General features: G+C 41.6%; 1 protein-coding gene across 3 annotated transcripts in view; it reads right to left on the bottom strand.

The window, feature by feature from the left end:
- Nucleotides 1-3,299: 3,299 nt before the first annotated feature.
- Nucleotides 3,300-20,879, bottom strand: part of LOC120023171 (apoptosis-resistant E3 ubiquitin protein ligase 1-like) — a 35,954-nt gene continuing 18,374 nt past the window's right edge. The window contains exons 1-20 of one of the 3 annotated variants that reach the window (XM_038967188.1): nucleotides 19,223-19,423; nucleotides 15,124-15,343; nucleotides 14,922-14,993; nucleotides 14,340-14,566; nucleotides 13,764-14,001; nucleotides 12,930-13,099; nucleotides 12,630-12,810; nucleotides 12,189-12,442; nucleotides 11,996-12,073; nucleotides 11,738-11,879; nucleotides 8,661-8,782; nucleotides 8,466-8,541; nucleotides 8,251-8,360; nucleotides 7,964-8,143; nucleotides 6,507-6,632; nucleotides 6,155-6,284; nucleotides 5,990-6,048; nucleotides 3,993-4,082; nucleotides 3,683-3,858; nucleotides 3,360-3,462 (exon numbers count right to left, since the gene is read on the bottom strand). In XM_038967188.1, the coding sequence (XP_038823116.1) occupies nucleotides 3,360-3,462; nucleotides 3,683-3,858; nucleotides 3,993-4,082; nucleotides 5,990-6,048; nucleotides 6,155-6,284; nucleotides 6,507-6,632; nucleotides 7,964-8,143; nucleotides 8,251-8,360; nucleotides 8,466-8,541; nucleotides 8,661-8,782; nucleotides 11,738-11,879; nucleotides 11,996-12,073; nucleotides 12,189-12,442; nucleotides 12,630-12,810; nucleotides 12,930-13,099; nucleotides 13,764-14,001; nucleotides 14,340-14,566; nucleotides 14,922-14,937 (2,478 nt within the window). In that variant the 5' untranslated portion in view covers nucleotides 14,938-14,993; nucleotides 15,124-15,343; nucleotides 19,223-19,423. Of the gene's footprint in view, nucleotides 3,463-3,682; nucleotides 3,859-3,992; nucleotides 4,083-5,989; nucleotides 6,049-6,154; nucleotides 6,285-6,506; nucleotides 6,633-7,963; nucleotides 8,144-8,250; nucleotides 8,361-8,465; nucleotides 8,542-8,660; nucleotides 8,783-11,737; nucleotides 11,880-11,995; nucleotides 12,074-12,188; nucleotides 12,443-12,629; nucleotides 12,811-12,929; nucleotides 13,100-13,763; nucleotides 14,002-14,339; nucleotides 14,567-14,921; nucleotides 14,994-15,123; nucleotides 15,386-19,222; nucleotides 19,424-20,879 lie in introns of those variants that run through there. The other 2 variants (XM_038967189.1, XM_038967187.1) reach the window with 2 other exon arrangements.

Genomic DNA, 20,879 nt, shown 5'->3' on the forward strand with positions numbered 1-20,879 from the left:
TGTGCAGGTCTACAATTTTATCCCTGATGTCCTTACACAGCTCTCTGGTCTTGGCCATTGTGGAGAGGTTGGAGTCTGTTTGATTGAGTGTGTGGACAGGTGTCTTTTATACAGGTAACGAGTTCAAACAGGTGCAGTTAGTACAGGTAATGAGTGTAGAACATGAGGGCTTCTTAAAGAAAAACTAACAGGTCTGTGAGAGCCGGAACTCTTACTGGTTGGTAGGTGATCAAATACTTATGTCATGCAATAAAATGCAAATTAATTACTTAAAAATCATACAATGTGATTTTCTGGATTTTTGTTTTAGATTCCATCTCTCACAGTTGAAGTGTACCTATGATAAAAATGACAAGACTTCTACATGCTTTGTAAGTAGGAAAACCTGCAAAATCGGCAGTGTATCAAATACTTGTTCTCCCCACTGTATGTAGCTGTACAATAATGGAGTAAACGCTTGCTTACTTGCTTATGGCGGCACAATGTGCAGGATGATGTCATGCCATAGCTCGCCGTTATTCATGACAGCTAGAAGGTCCCCTGTTCTGAGACCAGTGTCTCTGCATATGTTGTCCACACAGGTTTAATGTGGTCTTCCAGAAGGCCTGCACCCATGAGAGAATACCCACAGTATGAGACTGCTGGTGGCTAGCTCGAGATGCCTGAAACAGTGACCAGCAAATCTCAGCCTCCTTAAAACATAGACAAATTGACACACAATGTAATAATAACTTTTTAATCACATTAAACAAAAGGGACTGCAGAGCAGGAACTCTGACATTCATCAGTGATGACCAACAGTTTGGCCATTTAATTTTACACAAAAAAATCTCCCCTCCAAGCCATAAGCAACTAATTAACAATATTTACATAGATAAAAATCCAATACCAAACCCCAATAAGCACTGAGCTTTCCAAATCAGTCAAACTGGAACCTTGAACACTGAAAGCTGGACCTGCTTATGAATGTGAAACACTATATAAACTAACTTTAAATCACAACTGCTGTTTCTTTACACATCTTCATATCATGTCCTTATCTGAACTGTATTCAACTATTTACACTTTTGTAAATGCACATGCTTTGTATAAGAATATTTCAGATCTTGATTCCTATAGTACAATGTATTTCTACTTCTGTCAACAGTTTGACTTGTGCCTCCATAAGGATAGCACCAATAACACAAACAGCCCCCTAAAGAAGATCCCAATAATGTTGAATTATTCTGTTAGAAGTGTGTATCCTGTTCAACAAGAGTGATGTGACGTTTAAGTGGTAAATCTCTTAGTGGTTGATTCACATTGATAAATGTGAGGAGGGTTGAACAACAACAACTTAACCTGCCGTGAGTTTGCATTTGTGGTGCGTTGTGAGGCTAATGATTCAAGTGAATATGATCTTTTAACACGTCAAAGAATACAATAGTATTGCTTAAAAATGTGTGTGTGTGTGTCTGTCTGCTTTAGGCTACTGTGCTATATGCTGCATTCTACATGATGCTTTCCTAAATAGCCTGTACATGTGGTTAGCTGCCCACTGTAATACACTGCATATTGTCAAATGTACAAATGTTCGCTGCAGAGATTAAACGACCATAGAAGATGAATACATGCAGTTCAGAACATAAACCAATATTTCACACCATCCCGTAGGCTCATGGTTTGACTTAACAACAGTATTATACGTACATGAGCATTGGAAAACTGTGTAAATATGTAGAAATAAGTCAATAATACAATGAAAACACAGGTAAGAAATATTCACCTTGTGTATCCTGTCTCAGTATCCTTGCTCAGGTCAAAGACAGCAGCCTATGGGTAGTACAGTCAGAAGGGAGGCAGCTAAAATCACACAAGCACTCGGACGGACACAGACAGCGAGTGGATGCATAGATGGAATTGGAGATCCAGAGGTAAACCCAGTCAAGAGCACAGGACATGACCGATATCAAGATAACAGTTGAAGAGACTGGAACTCGAGGTTAAAATCCAATTGATATTCACATCTCAAATCTCCCCGGCAAAGTCAACAGAAAGTCATGTTATAGTAATATCTCTGTTGTTATACTTTTACTAATCTAGGCTTCGTTTAACTATACACTCCTATAGATAAAGTCAGAGGCAAAGGGTTTGAATAAGGCAGGTTTAAAAAAAACTAACAAAAAAAACAGTTACGGATCAAGACGAATAACATCGTCAACAAAAAGCCATCAACAGTATGGGTGAAAACAACACAAATCCCTAAGTCAGTCCATAAAACAGACAGTGACATGGGCAAGTACTTTGTTTGTTCCTTTGAAACCCCATGTCTTTGTACAGTGAAGTCAATTGCTGATGTGAAACGTTAAAGGGATACTTTGGGATTTTGGCAATGAGGCCCTAACCCTTTATTTACTTGAAGGAAGTTAGAGGTAGTTTCACGAGCCACACCTATAGACTTCCAGTCATTGCGCTAACGCTAGTTAGCAAGGGATCGTGAAACTACCTCTAACTTCCTTCATACTGGACAGAGACATAAAAATGTTATCCACAAGTTCATCTGACTCTGGGGAAGGTCCCCATTGCCACAACCCTGAAGTATCCCTTTAATAACAAAACATAAATGAATCAGCTGAGCTTCAACTGTAACATATGAAACTCCCACCAACAAAAAAGTGTGACCTCAAATATATAAATATCAAGTACCTCTTGTCCCTTCTCTTTGAAAATAAAACAAAAAAATCTGAACTGTTGCCATAACATGAAAACCTATTTACATGTATGTACACATATTGAAGTAAAAGAGTCATATATATATATGTATATACTGTATATCCTTCCCTGATCAGTTAAGGCCAAAGTGCTATGGGTGCGCAGCTTCTCCAAACTTTGTATAGGCTGCATTTGCATTTAAATGTTCCTCATTTTTTCCCAAAACAAAATTACAAAAAGCAAAATAACATCAAGCTCACGAGGCTCTTAAACTAGTGCTACGTTCTGTCTCAAACATATAAAACTAAGTAACTCTTGCATCTAGAAGAAAACTACCAAGCCTTTTTTACACCAGTTCATCTTTCTTCATTAGAAAAGCAAGCGTTGTACAGCATATACATAGTGCCAGCAGACATATGAGGACTGCCCAGGGACATCCTGTGGGCTTCCTGTAATGCCCTCTACCACTGAAAGAGGATCATGGGTAGTCTGTGTGAGTCGAGGAGAGTTGTCCATTGTCCAATGCTGATGGAGAGGGTAACAGGGGTATACCAGAGGCCTGGTTAACGCAGGTTTTGTAAGTACCCCCCCCCCCCCCCCCCCCCCGCTGTATGAGCAGGACTACAGTGTGACCAGGGTCTGGGGGTGAGCTCCAGGGATAAGGCCAATCAGAGCATGCCGAAGCCCTCACTGCCCTCACTGATGGCGAGCTTCAGCATCTTGTGCAGCTCCTCATAGGAGTCATAGGTAGGGAGGCACAGCTGGTTAAAACTAGAGAGAAAAGAATCCACAGAGTCAATTGACAGTTGTGTATGTGTTTATTCTACAAGATGTGTAGTGTGTCTGTGCATTATTCAAGTAAAGAACTGAAACCAACTACATAGTACATGCATATGAGCCAAGTACGAATGTGAGTGTGAATGTGCATATACTGTAAATGTCCGTCTGAGTGTGTGTGTTTGTGAGGGTGCGTGCATGCCCGTCCACTCACCAGGTGTGTGCGGTGGGCAGGGTGCTGTGTGTGGGAGCAGCGATGATCTGGAAGGAGGGGCAGAGGGTGCTGAAGCCCCCGGGGGGCAGCTGGGAGGAGCCGGTGGTGAACTGCAGCAGGCGAGCCAACTCCTCCTGGGTGAAGCTGGACACCACAGCCCAGAACCACTTCATCACCTAGGACAACACAACACCAGAACACAGTCAGCATGGTGCTCAACACAAGCACATTTAACACATCTCCATCAATGCTGTAGCAAAGCAGTATCTTTCACCGTGTACTCTGGGTCAGACCTAGTGATGTCACCCACCTTCTCTCTGAAGTGCCAAGACCCTCCTACGACCACAGCATGGGCCTTGAAGTCCTGGACATCGATATCCCCCGTACCACACAACAACAGCTAGGGACAAACAGACATTTAGACTAGAGGTCGACCGATTAATCAGAATGGCCGATTAATTAGGGCCGATTTCAAGTTTTCATAACAATCGGAAATCGGTATTTTTGGCCGTTTTTTTTTTTTTACACCTTTATTTAACTAGGCTAGTCAGTTAAGAACACATTCTTATTTTCAATGACGGCCTAGGAACGGTGGGTTAGCTGCCTTGTTCAAGGGCAGAACGACAGATTTTTACCCTGTCAGCTCGGGGATTCAATCTTGCAACCTTACATTTAACTAGTCCAACGCTCTAACCACCTGCTTTACATTGCACTCCACGAGGAGCCTGCCTGTTACGCGAATGCAGTAAGAAGCCAAGGTAAGTTACTAGCTAGCATTAAACTTATCTTATAAAAAACAATCAATCAATCAATCAATCATAATCACTAGTTAACTACACATGGTTGATGATATTACTAGTTTATCTAGCATGTCCTGCGTTGCATATAATCGATGCGGTTCGCATTCGCGAAACAGGACTGTTGTTGCTCCAACGTGTACCTAACCATAAACATCAATGCCTTTCTTAAAATCAATACACAGAAGTATATATTTTTAAACCTGCATATTTAGCTAAAAGAAATCCAGGTTAGCAGGCAATATTAACCAGGTGGAATTGTGTCACTTCTCTTGCGTTCATTGCACGCAGAGTCAGGGTATATGCAACAGTTTGGGCCGCCTGGCTCGTTGCGAACTAATTTGCCAGATTTTTACGTAATTATGACATAACATTGAAGGTTGTGCAATGTAACAGGAATATTTAGACTTATGGATGCCACCCGTTAGATAAAATACGTAACGGTTCCGTATTTCACTGAAAGAATAAACATTTTGTTTTCGAGATGATAGTTTCCGGATTCGACCATATTAATGACCTAAGGCTCGTATTTCTGTGTGTTATTATGTTATAATTAAGTCTATGATTTGATAGAGCAGTCTGACTGAGCGGTGGTAGGCAGCAGCAGGCTCGTAAGCATTCATTCAAACAGCACTTTCATGCGTTTTGCCAGCAGCTCGTCGCTGTGCTGTTTATGACTTCAAGCCTATCAACTCCAGAGATTAGGCTGGTGTAACCGATGTGAAATGGCTAGCTAGTTAGCGGGGTGCGCGCTAATAGCGTTTCAAATGTCACTCGCTCTGAGACTTGGAGTAGTTGTTCCCCTTGCTCTGCATGGGTAACGCTGCTTCGAGGGTGGCTGTTGTCGATGTGTTTCTGGTTCGAGCCCAGGTAGGAGCGATGAGAGGGACGGAAGCTATACTGTTACACTGGCAATACTAAAGTGCCTATAAGAACATCCAATAGTCAAAGGTATATGAAATAAAAATGGTATAGAGAGAAATTGTCCTATAATTCCTATAACAACTACAACCTAAAACTTCTTACCTGGGAATATTGAAGACTCATGTTAAAAGGAACCACCAGCTTTCATATGTTCTCATGTTCTGAGCAAGGAACTTAAACGTTAGCTTTCTTACATGGTACATATTGCACTTTTACTTTCTTCCCCAACACTTTGTTTTTGCATTATTTAAACCAAATTGAACATGTTTTATTATTTATTTGAGGCTAAATTGATTTTATTGATGTATTATATTAAGTTAAAATAAGTGTTCATTCAGTATTGTTGTAATTGTCATTATTACAAATACATTATCAAAATTACAAATATATATATTTTTTTTTATCGGCCGATTAATCGGTATCGTTTTTTTTTTGGTCCTCCAATAATCGGTATCGGTATCGAAAAATCATAATCGGTCGACCTCTAATTTAGACATTACAGGGCCATAAGAGTGACATTTAGAATATATGACAAGGGATGTACGCTTGGAACGTATGACAGTGAATGTGATTTTATGCAGCATACCTCCAGCTCATTCTCATCAAATATGGCCAAAAGGTTCTCTGGAACAAGTTCATTCAAACCTGCAATTCACAAAACAGTTTGTTGCCTATCCCCTTACAGAGATTCCAGATTAGACACACAGGTGAATGTGAAGAGGCCATACAATATCTACGTTTGTATCCTTACCTTTGAGAAAGTGCTCCACCTCGTCTCGCACCTGACTGGCGAGCCTGTACTGGGCCAGCAGGTTCAGATAATGCATCTTGTTCTCATTGTTGACAGCAATCTGAGCTCCTCCAGATATCAGCTCCACCACCTGCAGTGACAGAGTAACAGAGCTCAGGACATGACTGACAACACATACCGAACCTTACACACTACCTCTACTTTTACACACTCCACTTCTATTTAGGAGTCCTAAGCAGTCTGCCAAGGAAATCATATGGGTTTCTTCTGTTGAGTTATTGCTTTATTTTTTTCTGTGAGATGACTTGGTGGATAAGGGAAGTCATGTCAAATAGAATGATTGCCTCATCACCTTCTCCAGCTGTCCTGACTTGCTGTACTTCTCCTCGGCAAACACCAGGTCCATTTCACTGACATCATTGTTTAGGATGACACAGACTTTCATTTTGTAGAACTCCTGATCATCCGTCTCAAAGTACTGCCGTGGAAAATGAAATAAAAACACAGGAAAATGGAATTTAAATAAACACGTCATTCTATCTCGGCGAAACAATAAGGATGACTTATCCACTTAGAGCGGCAGGTTTAGATCTTAATATGTTCTATAAACACCACAACATACAACTGGTACGCTATGAAATAAACACATCTCCTTTCATGGCCTTGTGAACAATGCAACACTTACAGTTTGATACCAACTAGGGCTGGGCGATATGGCCAAAATCTCATATCCCGATATAGGATCATTTTCTGTCAATTCAATTTATAAATAGTTTATATAAAATGACCACATGTAAAGGCCTATTTCTTATTACATTTTGAATTATACTCATCAAATAAAAAGGTACTTACTCATATTTGATTATTTATTTTATTTAGAACCTGTGCAAATGTTCAATGAAGCACGAAACAAAATATAAAATATGAATGTATAAAATCTAAAAAAGGTAAATAGAAAACACTTTCAACTATAGTTGCAAACAAAATAAATATAGGCCTAAAATATATATATTTTTGGGGGGGGCTTTCCTGTTTTGCATGTTATTTTGGCATTAATACATGTCACATACCAATTTGGTATTTGGGTCAAGTGTTAGCACCAACACACGAAACCCCCGTTTCTCGACCGTGTAAACTGGGGCCATGTCTTTGCAGATGTAAGTTGTAACAGCAGCTGTTATCGCCTTCCATCTTTGTGATTCTTTGCCATATAGTGTGCCGCGGGCAAAGGCCTCTTGCAACGTCTGAGTTTGGGGTTTGTTTTGAGCACTCGACTGTACTTTTTTGGGTCTCATCCGTAGACTCTCTCCGTACTGTTTCACATGATTCTTGCATAGGTGGTAAAATAGGTTAGTGGTGTTTGAGCCTGTTGTCGGGACTGGCCTGCGGCATATTTTGCAGTGGACGGTTTTCTGGTCCATGTCAGAATTTTCATACCCAAACCACGTCCATGCGACCGAAGTAGCCCCTCTTTTAGGTACGAGCTCCGTGTCACCGTGCTCTGTGTCACGTTCACTCTCCTCCATGTTTGTTTGTGATGCAAATTTCCTTTCACACGGCACGTGTGGAAGAACTCAAAGCGTTGTCCAATTGGCGAAAAATATTGCCGTAAAGAGTGTGATTTGCGACAACGAAATAAACAATAGAGCACAATATGAAACGATAAGACGCTTTTCTATCGTCACACGATATATATCGTCATATCGCCCAGCCCTAATACCAACTAGCCGAAGCATAGAGGTAAACATTGGGAGTGAGGTCTAACTCCAGTTCCTCTGAGCGGCTGTGGGACTGGGGTGGAGGATGTACCTTGTAGTTCATCCTGAGTCCGATGATCTGGGCTAGGAAGGAGCGGGTGAAGCGAGCACGGACCATCTGCTTGTAGGCCCCGCCCAGGGCTGACTCGTACAGGCACTTCCCCACCACGCGGCCGGCAAACTCATACATCTTCAGACGCAGGTGGGCTGGCCGCTCTGCATTGGGGTGGACCTGGGAAGACAGGCAAACACATTACCTCACTATCATATTGGCAAAGTCAGTGAATATTGACCCTAGCCGTATTGTGTTAGTTGTGCTGGTGAGAAGGGAGGTCTTACCAGGCCCTGGTTGTCGTCACTGAAGCGAGTGAACAGCTGATTGGTGGTGTCAAACAGGGTCTTACAGATGAGCTCAAACCACTCCCTTCGCGGCCCTCCCCAGTCCAGAGCTAGGGGCCAACACAACACACATACTTAGTCATTCAACAGCGCTTACCACAAACAACACCAGCTGACTGTCCTGTCATCTTCTGTATGTTGAGTGTTGATCTTACCTTCCTCATCCTGGAACACCACCTCAAAGTTCTTACTCCAGTCCGACACGGAGAAGTTCCGGGTGGATTTCAGAGACTGGGGAGAGAATTCTTTTGTAATTTTCAATTTCCACTCATTGTCATCATATGAGTCTGCTGTAGCAGTTCTTAATCTCACTGCGGCTCGGAGAGTAGTTGCACGGTGGGTTCACTCACCGAGTCCAGGATGCAGTGGCGTGTGATCTTCAGGCAGGTCTTGGTGCGAGGTCTCTTGGAGTGGATGTGTCTGAGCTCCCTCTGGAAGAAGCTCACCTTGTCCTGGAACGTCTCCGAGCCTCCTGTCAACGGCATAAAAAACATACAGATCTTAACCATGTACTCCCCATGGACACTGAATTGGAAGAGGAAAGAAACTAGGGCTGACCCCATTTAGTCGACTGGTAGGTAGGCTGTTGGTTGACCAAGATTTCTTTAGTTGAGCAGTAGCAAAAAATAAATACAAACGTTAATGGTGTAGACACCTGTCTGATTGGCACCTGTCTGAGCGGACTAATCCATTATAGAGGCTGTAGGGATGGCATAGTCCATCACTCTAAGACATGTGCTATTGAAATTGTATATGATTATATTATGTAAGAACAATGGCGCAACACTAATAACAATTATATTATTTATAACAAATGCGCTTTCTCCCATGTTGGATAGCGGTCGCAGTTCTGAAACATCAGTGCGCTGTTGAATTGGCACCTTTTCATAGACCAGCAAAGTTAACCAGCATGCATATTGGTGTTGAGAACAATGCGGTTGAGGCAGCAGTGGAGTTAGGAGACAAGAAAACAGCCTTTTCCTTAATTGCCTAAGAAAAGTGAGGAGAGAGGAAACCAACTTAATTAGGTCTATAATCAATAGCCTAACTGTTAAATGTGCCTGGCTATATAAATCATCCATGTACAGAAATGTACAGAAATAAGACAGATCCTGCTTCTGTTGCCAGTTTGAGTGTTTGTTTAATAGCCTGCTGATTCTGTGAGCACCAAGCCTCATGTAACCACAGCATGTTGGATAAACAATTTCACAAATTCGGCTGTTTATAATCTTTGCTATGCTGTAATAAAGGCATTGGACTTTTTTCCCATTAGAACAGCCTCTCTAGTATTATTTATAATCTATTTAGTGTTGTTTACACTGTTCTAAATTGTCAGGAAAATTATATTTATAATAATAACCCTCCTTATTGTTATTATTACTATTATTATTATTGATTGTCAATATAATAATAAGTAATGCCATTATAATTAGTAGGCTTAATATAGCAGCCTTCCCCTTTACCTCCTGAGCGATCAGAAAACATTCCCCCGTTTTGAGTTTATTTGTCACGTTCTCTGCATCCATTTTTCTGTCACGTGTTACGGTGTTCAGAGTTCATCACCAATTAATTGCTGTGATTATGATACAGTGCGTTTGGAAAGTATTCAGAACCCTCGACTTTTTCCACATTTTGTTACGTTACAGCTTTATTCTACAATGGATAAAAATAAATAAAATCTTCATCGATCAACACACAATAACCTCATAATAACAAAGCGAAAACAGGCTTTTAGACAATAAAAAACAGAAATACCTTATTTACATAAGAATTCAGACCCTTTGCTAAGAGACTCGAAATTGAGCTCAGGTGCATCCTGTTTCCATTGATCATCCTTGAGATGTTTCTACAACTTGATTGGAGTCCACCTGTGGTAAATTCAATTGATTGGACATGATTTGGAAAGAGCCCCGAAACAGGATTGTGTCGAGGCACAGATCTGGGGAAGGGTACCAAAAAAATGACTGGAGCATTGAAGGTCCCCAAGAACACAGTGGCCTCCATCATTCTTAAATGGAAGAAGTTTAGAACCACCAATACTATTCCTAGAGCTGGCCACCAGGCCAAACTGAGCAATCGTAGGAGAAGGGCCTTGGTCAGGGAGGTGACCAAGAACCTGATGGTCACTCTGACAGAGCTCCAGAATTTTTCTGTGGAGATGGGATAACTTTCCAGAAGGACAACCATCTCTGCAGCACTCCACCAATCAGTCCTTTATGGTAGAATGGCCAGACGGAAGCCACTCCTCTGTAAAAGGCACATGACATTCCGCTTAGTTTGCCAAAAGGCACCTAAAGGACTCTCAGACCATGACAAACAAGATTAAACTCCTTGGCCTGAATGCCAAGCATCACGTCTGGAGGACACCTGGCACCATCCCTGCGGTGAAGCATGGTGGTGGCAGCATCATGCTGTGGAGATGTTTGTCAGTGGCAAGGACTGGGAGACTAGTCAGGATCGAGGGAAAGATGAACGGAGCAAAGGAGATCCTTGATGAAAACCTGCTCCAGAGAGCGCAGGACCTCAGACTGGGGTGAAGGTTCACCTTCCAACAGGGAAACGATCCTAAGCACACAGCCAAGACGATGCAGGAGTGGTTTCGGGACAAGTCTCTGAATGTCCTTGAGTAACCCAGCCAAAGCTCGGACTTGAATCCGAGACCTGAGCTTTTCAGGTCTCTCCAGAATCTCTCTGGAGAGACCAGAAAATAGCTGTGCAGCAACGCTCCCCATCCAACCTGACAGAGCTTGAGAGGATCTGCAGAGAAGAATGGGAGAAACTCCCCAAATACAGTTGTACCAAGCTTGTAGCGTCATAACCAAGAAGACACGAGGCTGTAATTGCTGCCGAAGGTGCTTCAACAAAGCGTCTGAATACTTATGTAAATGTAATATTTCAGTCTTTTTTATTTCTAAAAACCTGTTTTTGATTTGTCATTATGGGGTATTGTGTGTAGATTGATTTAATACATTTTAGAATACGGCTGTAACGTAACAAAATGTAGAAAAAGTCAAGGGGTCTGAATACTTTCCGAATGCACTGTACTATAAGTCAGGCCCTATTGGTCACGTGCATGCGATGCATACATGTATCATGTAAAGAGAGCAAGGGTTGAGGGAATAGAGAATGTAAATGGCTCTAATTATGTTGCAGCTTTAGCAACACGGACAGCGGCATTAACACTGTTGATATTCTGTGGTGGTCGCTGTAGTGGGGAGGGGAGGGTGCTAGTCACACAGTGTCATTTTCTTACACACAATCAAATCAAGTGCGGTTGGACTCCCTCTAGTCATTAGGGTGTCTTAATTATTTAATCAAACAGTGAGCTTAAAGCATCGGACAAGCTCAGTGAATATAGTTGATTTGATTAAAATACATAGCATGTGTCTATATATGTAAAATGCAAGTTTTAAAAAAGGAAACCAACCGATATTCTTGTGCAGGAAACGGATGAAGGTGGCAGCCATGATGTTTCTGTCTTTACAGCTCAGCTCCACTGGCGGCTGGATCCCATCATCCACCACTAGAGTCAGGTACTTGTGAACGGGGTCAGGGCCGTAGTATGTGAACTGGGAGGGACAGAAGAGGAGGGTGAACACACCAGCTCATTAAATCTACTAATAAAAGGTCAGAAAGCATTATGTGGACATCGTACAGTGTTTCAGAGCAGTTCTGCTTGTCCTACCTTTGTCCCTGGACACACTCGAAAGGTAAAAAGGCGCCATGGAATAATTTTCAGGTAAAACTCCTTCACGGACAGTTGCTGTGTAGCAGAAAAGTAAATTTTCCAGTCAATGACAAGTCTGCAACACACCCAACTGTAGAGCATGTCCTATTTCTATAAAAAAAGCCTTCCCTTTTATCCCCTCTTCACCCACCTTTGGGGATATGTAGCAGTAGACCTTTTTGGGTTTCTTGACCTTCTCTGGCTGGTCTTCTACAGGGGAGTCATGCTCGACCTCCTCGTCCCCCATGGAGGGTCGACTCTGAGGGGCCATCAGAGCCGAGGCTGGGAGCTGCCACGAGGAGTTACTGTAGTTACTGTAGTTCCCTGTGCCGTAGAGGTACGCCTCAAAGTAGATGCTGATCCCTGGAGTTGACACGTTCTTCTCCACACAGTTCTTCTCATTCTCTGTGGGGGAGGTGGAAGAGTAGCAGTTGAAACACAGGAGCGACGTAAGAGATTTTACTACACAAAGAACAAAAGTCTTCATATACACTGTACATGATCTAATTTTGAGTATGATAGGCTGACTTGCTGAAATATTTCCTTCACCTCGGCCTGTGTAATCGTACCCTAAAATAGGACCCTTACTCACCACTGAGAACGATGATGTCAAACTCCCCATTGCTGATGGGCAGGTCGTTATAGGAGATGCGTGCCCGGAAACAGCCCTTCTTCCTAAGGGTGATCTTCAGCAGTACCTGGCACAGCTGCTTGTTGGACGTCACTGACTTACTGTAGTACTCCTCCAGGCTGTCGTCATCCACTGTGCCCAACTGATAGGAGGCAGACACAAAATGGATTCCCAGTTTCCACTTTCACAGTCTAAAATCCGGAAACAATTGACTTCAGGCTGTTATATGAGGATTGTTATATTGGGTCTCAAGTGTCTTACCGAGTGGACGTGGACACTGTAGTTGACCTCGTCTATGAGTGAGGTGGAGTTACTGGTGGGGTTGCCATACTCGTCCCGGGGCTCAATCTGCAGGGTATGCTGCTGGCCATATACTAAGACCAGCGTGGAGAAGTGGTAGGCTATCTTCGTTTTAGATGGGACCACTGTCCCTGAAATGAACACAGAAAATAAGGGAAACAGATGAGCATTGAAGGAACGTTTCAAATTAAAGTATGTAGTGTTTACCAGTATAATACATGCAATGGCCCTGAGACAACAGAGAAAAACAACTCTCTTTCATTTACACAAAGGTTCAAGTTGCTTCCATGTTAAGGGAGCATTTCAACACGTATCAAGCCTGATTGATCAAAGCTGTAGAGCATGATGACAAATTAAATCATTCCAAACATTGTAATAAACAACCAGATGAAAGTAAAATGTTCCCGAAAAATATTGATTTTGTCTTAAATAAACTTGATGTCATGATCAGCATCACATCATGCTATATTTAGTAAACAAAGCCAAACTACAAACCAGATTGGGATGAAGAATAATATTAACAGCCTTATTATTGTGCTATGAGGACAAGCAATGGAAAGAACATTGGAAGAAACATTGGCATTATAATAAGGGGTATCAACATTTCTGGTCTGGGTGGCCATTCATTCATTCCTACTAGGCAACTTCAAAGTTATGTTCTTTATGAGCAAAAGCACATGATTATCAATATCACTTACTTAAATGTCACCCATGCTTTGTATTAAATCTTACAAATATAGCACAGTCCTGTCCTGAAATGGGTTACTTACACAGCCCAAAAGGTCATGACCTTACCTGGCTGGAATATCTTGTAGTAGGGGCTGTAGGCCACGTTGAGTCCTCCCAGTTTGACGGCCACCTCATAGCGTCCGGCCTTTCGGACAGTGAAGGTCACTTTGACCACGTTGGACTCAGGCTCCTGCAGAACCTCCTGGGTGACGGGGATGTCTAGGGCCAGCTCTATGTGGGTGATGTTGACCCTTAACCCCACGGGCCGGTGGGCAGGGAAGGGCTGGCCGTTCTTATAGAAGAGCTGGGGTAGAGAGTCAGAGAAAACCATGAGAAACCATGGCAGGAAGTCTAGCACCACAACTTGTGCCAGAACACCATCCTGCCAACAGTCTATTCATTGTGTGCTTTATGATCCCAACAGAAACCCAACAAACAAGCCAAATAACAGAATGACTGATTTCAATCTGCAGAAACAAAAAAAACTACATCCAAATGTATCCTTCCTCCACACTCTTTAATACTTGATGTAGGTTGTTGTGTTTTAATCATACAGTTTCAAACAGAAACTAAACTCTTAAAATCCAGAAATTACTGAAGCAGACTTCAGATTTCAAGCCATTCGGTGGGTAAGGATCTTACCTGAACACAGAAGCTCATAGTTTGGCCCACTTCCTGTGGGTCCTTCCAATCCCATGACACATTGCAGGAGCGCGGGTCCAGGTAGTTCCCCCGTACATAGTCGTAGATGCTGCGGTCGCCCCTCCTCCCAGGGTCATCATTCTGCAGGAAGCTAACCACCCGCGCAGCGAGCTCACATAGGAACTTGATGGTAAAGACAAACGCTATGATGGAAACAGTAATTCCACCTGACAGGGGGAGACATTGTGTCAGAGAGCTAAATGTGATTAAATGCACAGCACACTGAGGATGGCTCATACATATCTCATTAGTAGAGAGACCATTTGCAATGCAATATTACTTCAAAGAATGCCCTCCAGGTCTATTTGATTTAATGAACTGCAGATAAGCAGTAACTGTATGGGTAAAGCCTGAAAGTCTTGGGACACAAACAGTATCACAAGTTCAAATATGTACTAGTATTTCAACAAGTTCAAAGTTCTTCCTGATAATTCTTAACTACAAGTTAGTTTAGACTCCAGGCCTGGCTGACAGGCACCCATCCCCTACTTCAAACAGCTACGGTCAGTAGAACTCACTCACCAATCACGTAAAACATGAGGTCCCTTATCAGAAAGCAAAGTGCCACAGTACAGCCAAATATAAGAGCTCCCGCTGAAAGAGAAACAAAGACAGACAGCATACTTCACTTGACTTTCACAGCACAGAAGGAGCTTTCAACAGACATTTCATATAAAGCTGACGTGCTCTAGTGTACACCATTCATTCTGAGAGGCATACTTACAGATCAACTTGGAGGATTGACTTGTATTTCACTTTTGTTTTCTGATTCATCTGTAGATAATAAACCTTTAAACGTAGCACACACCCAGGTTGGACTCTGCATCCAGGACATTCATCAGGAAACCTATTAGGTCCATGTTGTCCTGCACTAGCCAAGTACTGCAGTATATGGACTAGGGCTGACCCCATTTAGTCCACTGGACGATTGTTTGGTCGATAGGCTGTTGGTCGACAGAGATTTCTTTAGTCAAGCAGTGGCTTAAGAATGTATGACACATGAGACACCTGTCTGATACACGCCTGTCTGATACACGCCTGTCTGAGTGGACTAATACATTGCGGAGGCTGCGTGGGTGGCACACCAATATCACCAGTACTACTAATTACAATGTTTGTTTGGTTACGGTCATTTCTGTTAATGCATTCAATATAGTACTATTACAGTCTAACCGTCATTGTAGGAGTGGACACGTTGTTTGCAGAGCGCACAACCTATGCTACACTTGTGAGAAAAAAAGTTGTGGTTTATTTAATTCTATTTACGAGTTGTCAATTTATTCATTGTCTTTTGTTTGGAGCGCTCCTGTCAATCTTGAGTACGCACCTGATTTCGCATAGAAGTAGGCCTAGGCTACCTGGCCTGGGCGCAAATGTAGGCCTATAAATGTTCCCGTTTGGGGATTTGATACCATTTTGAATTGTCTTAACTCATCACCACTGTGGAGCTTCTCAAAGTAATTTTGTCTTCGCCTTAAACCGCAAGTAAATTAAGTCTGTTTTTACATCCATTGAGAATGACAAAAGTTGTGTGTCTGTCTGAGCTCACCAGCGTGGGAAACTCTCGAGGGCCCAGAATATTTTATACAGTGTTGCAAGTTTGCTAGCATGAGCTTCAGGCCAGACCAAGTTAATGGTTGATACAATGTTTCAAGTTCATTGCAGAAAGGCCATGCATAGCAAATATGATTAATAGGATATTTATTTTTAAAATCAGGATATTTTCTACCTGCAGTCTGCAATGTTTTTAATTTGTTGGCTTTATGTAGGCTATTTTTAAATATTGTCAATGGCAATAGAAGTTACTTTTAGATTTGTATCATTTTAATTTAGATAGAATTTTGATTAACCACATAATATTGATTGAGATATGAAGACATTATAAATTAAATGAAACTGTTCCATGAAAATGTGCAAATGAAAATCATAACTGGTTCGCAGATCAGTAGAAACGGTACGATAACTTGGCACTCCAAATTGAAAATGTTGCCGACCGCTGGTGTAGCCTATTACCGGCAACTTCAGGAAAGTAATGGCAGAATCTGCGAAGGCCAGATCTCCCTCTTTAGTAATTTGTGCGTCTTCATTTTTAATCGCAGTGCTTAAAGCATCAGACAAGCTCAGTAGCTTACACATAGTTGATTTTATTCAAATATAGGGTGTGTCTATATATATGGAAAAATACACATTTACAAAAAAATATATTTTGTACTTTTTTTCTCCTCAATTTCGTGTGGGGCGGCAGGTAGCCTAGTGGTTAGAGTGTTGGACTAGTAACCGAAAGGTTGCAAGATTGAATCCCCGAGCTGACAAGGTAAAAATCTGTCGTTCTGCCCCAGAACACGGCAGTTAACCCACTGGTCCTAGGCCGTCATTGAAAATAAGAATTTGTTCTTAACTGACTTGCCTAGTTAAATAAAGGTACAAAATAAAATATCCAATTGGTAGTTACAATCTTGTCCCATCGCTGCAACTCCCGTACAGACTCAGGAGAGGGGAAGATCGAGAGCCATACGTCCTCTGAAACATGACCTTGCCAAGCTGCACTACTTCTTGACACACTGCTCGCTTAACCTGGAAGCCAGCTGCACCAATGTGTCGGAGGAAACACCGTCCAACAGGTGACCGAATTCAGCATGCATGTGCCTGGCCCGCCACAAGGAGTCACTAGAGTGCAATAGAACAAGGACATCCCGACCAGCTAAACCCTCCCCTAACCCAGACGACGCTGGACTAATTGTGTCTCCTGGTCACGGCCAGCTGTGCCACAGCCTGGGATCCTGACCCGGGTCTGTTAGACCGCTGCGCCACTCGGGAGGCCCACATTTAAACATTTCTATCGATTGGTCGAAAGAGCAGAAAACTCTCGGTTGACCAAGTTTTTTTTTTTAGTTGGGAACAGCCCTAATGTGGACACTGTTAATTCACTGATGCACCACATAACAAAGGCAAATCAAGATTTTCCGGGAATAGGAGTTAGGCTATTCTTGGCGTCAGAGAAGATACGTATCACAGGAAGCATAGCTATTTGCTAATTGAGAGTGTATAGGCCAATGAGACTTGGTGTGTGTACTACAATATGTAAATTAGGATAGGAAATGGTACATTGGAGAATTGTAATGTAACAACATAGGCCTAGGCTACCTTCTTAACATTATGTGGTTGCACTTTTTTGGGGGGGGGTGAAAGATTTGATTTATGATTACGATTTTTAAAATCCAAAACATCCATGTACAAACAACAACAAGCAGACGCACACAAACATCCACAACATCATCCCCACCCAGACCCACCTGCTCACACCCCCATCTTCAGCACTAGTATTACTCTCCCCCACATGACTTCAAACCGCACCATTTTGTATCTCTCCGTCGCCTACGCACATTTAGATAATAAAGCATTTGACATTTCCATTGTGTTAACGATTTATTTCCAGTTAAGTATACGTTTTCTCAAGATGATTGATGAGAAAAGTATCGTCCAGCCCATCGGGTATCTCACTCCACCCTCATATGCCATGTCTTGAAATATGCAGACAGACGGATTATAAGTAAATTTACATTGTAATATTCTGACAGGCAATTTTCTAACTCCTCCAATAACTTTTGGGCTTTATAGCATTCCCAGAAGGCATGGATTATTGAGTCATTGTTCGTTTTACACTTAAGACATGACCCATTGCGCTGTAGAATGTAGCATGCGCATCTTCAATATGTACCCATTGTTCCTCTTTAATCCATTTAACTATATAATCACAAGTAAAGTCCCTGAGTGGCGAGTTGATACAATTCCAGGTCTGGAAGGTTAAAACCACCCTCTGATTTAGGAGGATGTAAAACTTTCCTTTTTATTCTATGAGTTCTATTTGCCCATATAAAGTCTGTTATGACTGAGTACTATCATCCCCCCTCACCCACACACGTGTTACTGTCAAATTCAACACAACAAAAACAATATCTGTGGGCTACACTGCACATTATTACATTGTACACTTTCTGCCTGTGGACATCTGTTCTACAAATGTGCCAGCAGAGCATGATACCCTTTTGTTGGCATAATTTATCTCTTTCAGGCAGAGAGTACACCTGGCTTACCCCTTTTTATGCACTGTATTGAAAAAGTGAGAAAGAGGGAAAGTGTTGTGTTCCTTTCACCTCTATAGTGGCATCCAGCTTAAGCCAGGCCCAGCTCCAGCTACACTTGATCCCTGAACCCACTTGTTTAACAAGCATTGTCACCTCATTTTCTCATTATGAAAATTAAAGGGAAAAACATTAAAACATTAAAACATTAGTTAACAGATAGTGGTTAGTTCTTCTTTTTTTTAACCTTAATTTAACTAGGCAAGTCAGTTAAGAACAAATTATTATTTACAATGACGGCCTAGGACCAGTGGGTTAACTGCCTTGTTCAGGGGCAGAAGGACAGATTTTTACCTTGTCAGCTCGGGGATACGATCTTGCAACCTTTACGGTTACTAGTCCAACGCTCTAACCACTAGGCTACCTGCCTCCCCAGGCAGAACATTTCACACAGATTGCCAGGGTTCAGTAAGCAACTAACGCGTTATAACTTGAGGAACGGCAAGGAGTCGTATGCCAGTTAATATTATAGCGAATGGTTAGGTTACTAATGTTTGCTCATCTGATGTTGTAACGAGCTGTCTGACTTTATTAGCAAGCTACATTTCACACCATAAACTAAATGATTTGATCAGATAAGTTGGCTAATGTTGCTCAACATTTCTCTGGCTAGCTAACGGAAAATTCGATCCAGCTAGCAAGATACTTAAAATACTTGTTCCACCACACTTTCTCCCTCACCTCAAACTTTCCAAATGTCGGTTGTTTTTCGGTTATAGCTCGTGAAGTACGCATCATCACCTTCTCACCCCCGTCTCCGTAGTCAGGCTTCTCACCTAACGTTACCTCTTCGTTACCGTTCAGGTGACGCGATGCTGTAACTGGCAAGCTGCCTTTCCAGAGCGCGCGCTGATGCTGTAACTAGTAACGGTTGTCTCCTCTTTCTGCAGTCGTGTGCTGCGCTGCATTCTGTTGCTATGTACACGATTTTGCTCCAGTATTGCTAGAAAAAAGAAGAAAAAAACGCGCATCACTCGTTCGTTTACAGCCAGTAGTAATCCAACCTCCCCCTGCCAAAGTTCTCATTGGATCTACACGAATCACGTAGGTCGCCTATTTTAGATTCAAAACGGCAAATTTCGCCGAAAGGTGACTAGTTTGCATCGCTGATAATTGCTTCGGGGTTGTTGAGTCTTAGAAGGCTGTAGGATCCGTCCAATTGTTGTTTAATTCAGATTTATATAGATTTTCATAGAAGCTTTTAAAATGGTAATTAATCCCGTTGTTGTTTCTAATGAACGAATTTGTATCTTTATCTTTTAAAATTATAACTGGTTTGGCGTGTAATCGTTTTGTGAGGGCTGCGAGATTTTTAACAGGTTTATTTGCCATTAAATAGTATGCTTTATTTGAGTTTAACCTGTATTTGTTGGCTCTCTTCAAAAGTAAATCATATTCCTGCTTATGTTCAGAAATTGTATTTTCTTCTTTACTTTGTACGGATTTTGTATGTACTTTTTCTAAAATAGTGATTTATTTTTATTTAATTTGAATTTCTAACTCAGATGTAACTTTTGCAGACTAATGAGATTATCATGCCGTTAATGTACGCCTTAAAAGTATCCCAAATTATAATCGGTGAAATTCTTTCTCTATCCTCCATGTCTACATTTGTAATGGTAAAGGTTTAAAAAAATATATTTATGTATTTAATACATTTCGGGTCTTGAAGATGCACTCTGTTCATTCTCCATATTCGGTTGCGGAGTGTATTTTCTGTTGGTGTAATTAATCATGATACAGGTGTTCTGTAAATTATTTGTAGAGATAGCATTTTTTTCAGTCTCTTTGAAGGTTCCTTGAGTTTGCCTTTTTTATTGCTACGTCTGTCAAACTTATCAACTGTATTATTTAGGTCTCCTGCTAAAATAATAGTTCCTGTCTGGATTTGATCTAATATAGCTTAAATTCCATCTAAAAACACCAGATTTGCCTATTAAATCAATGTGTAATCTTTTACCATGTAAGGTACAATTCAACATTAGAAAATGTCCTTTTTGGTCTGTGTGCTCGGATATAACAGAACGGGGTGTATTCTTATTTCTCCGCATGCCTGCACTACTGCTGTTACTACAGTAGTTGGCAGTAGGGCTGGGCGTTATGGCCTAAAACTCATATCTCAATTTTTTTTAACTTATAAGTGATTCAAGATATATATCTAGATTTTTTAAAAGTTCTCTCTACATAAGCTTTGTTGTACAATTAAAAAGGTTAAATACACTGCTTTTAAAACAGTCACCAAAATTCTAATGAATTGAGAGCTTGTGAAATTATACCTAGGCTGAATATATATGCCTTCCACAACCATAAGACCCACTAATAATGTAATTATTTTATC

This window comes from Salvelinus namaycush, chromosome 28, assembly GCF_016432855.1.
Source record: "Salvelinus namaycush isolate Seneca chromosome 28, SaNama_1.0, whole genome shotgun sequence".
NCBI classification, from domain to species: domain Eukaryota; kingdom Metazoa; phylum Chordata; class Actinopteri; order Salmoniformes; family Salmonidae; genus Salvelinus; species Salvelinus namaycush.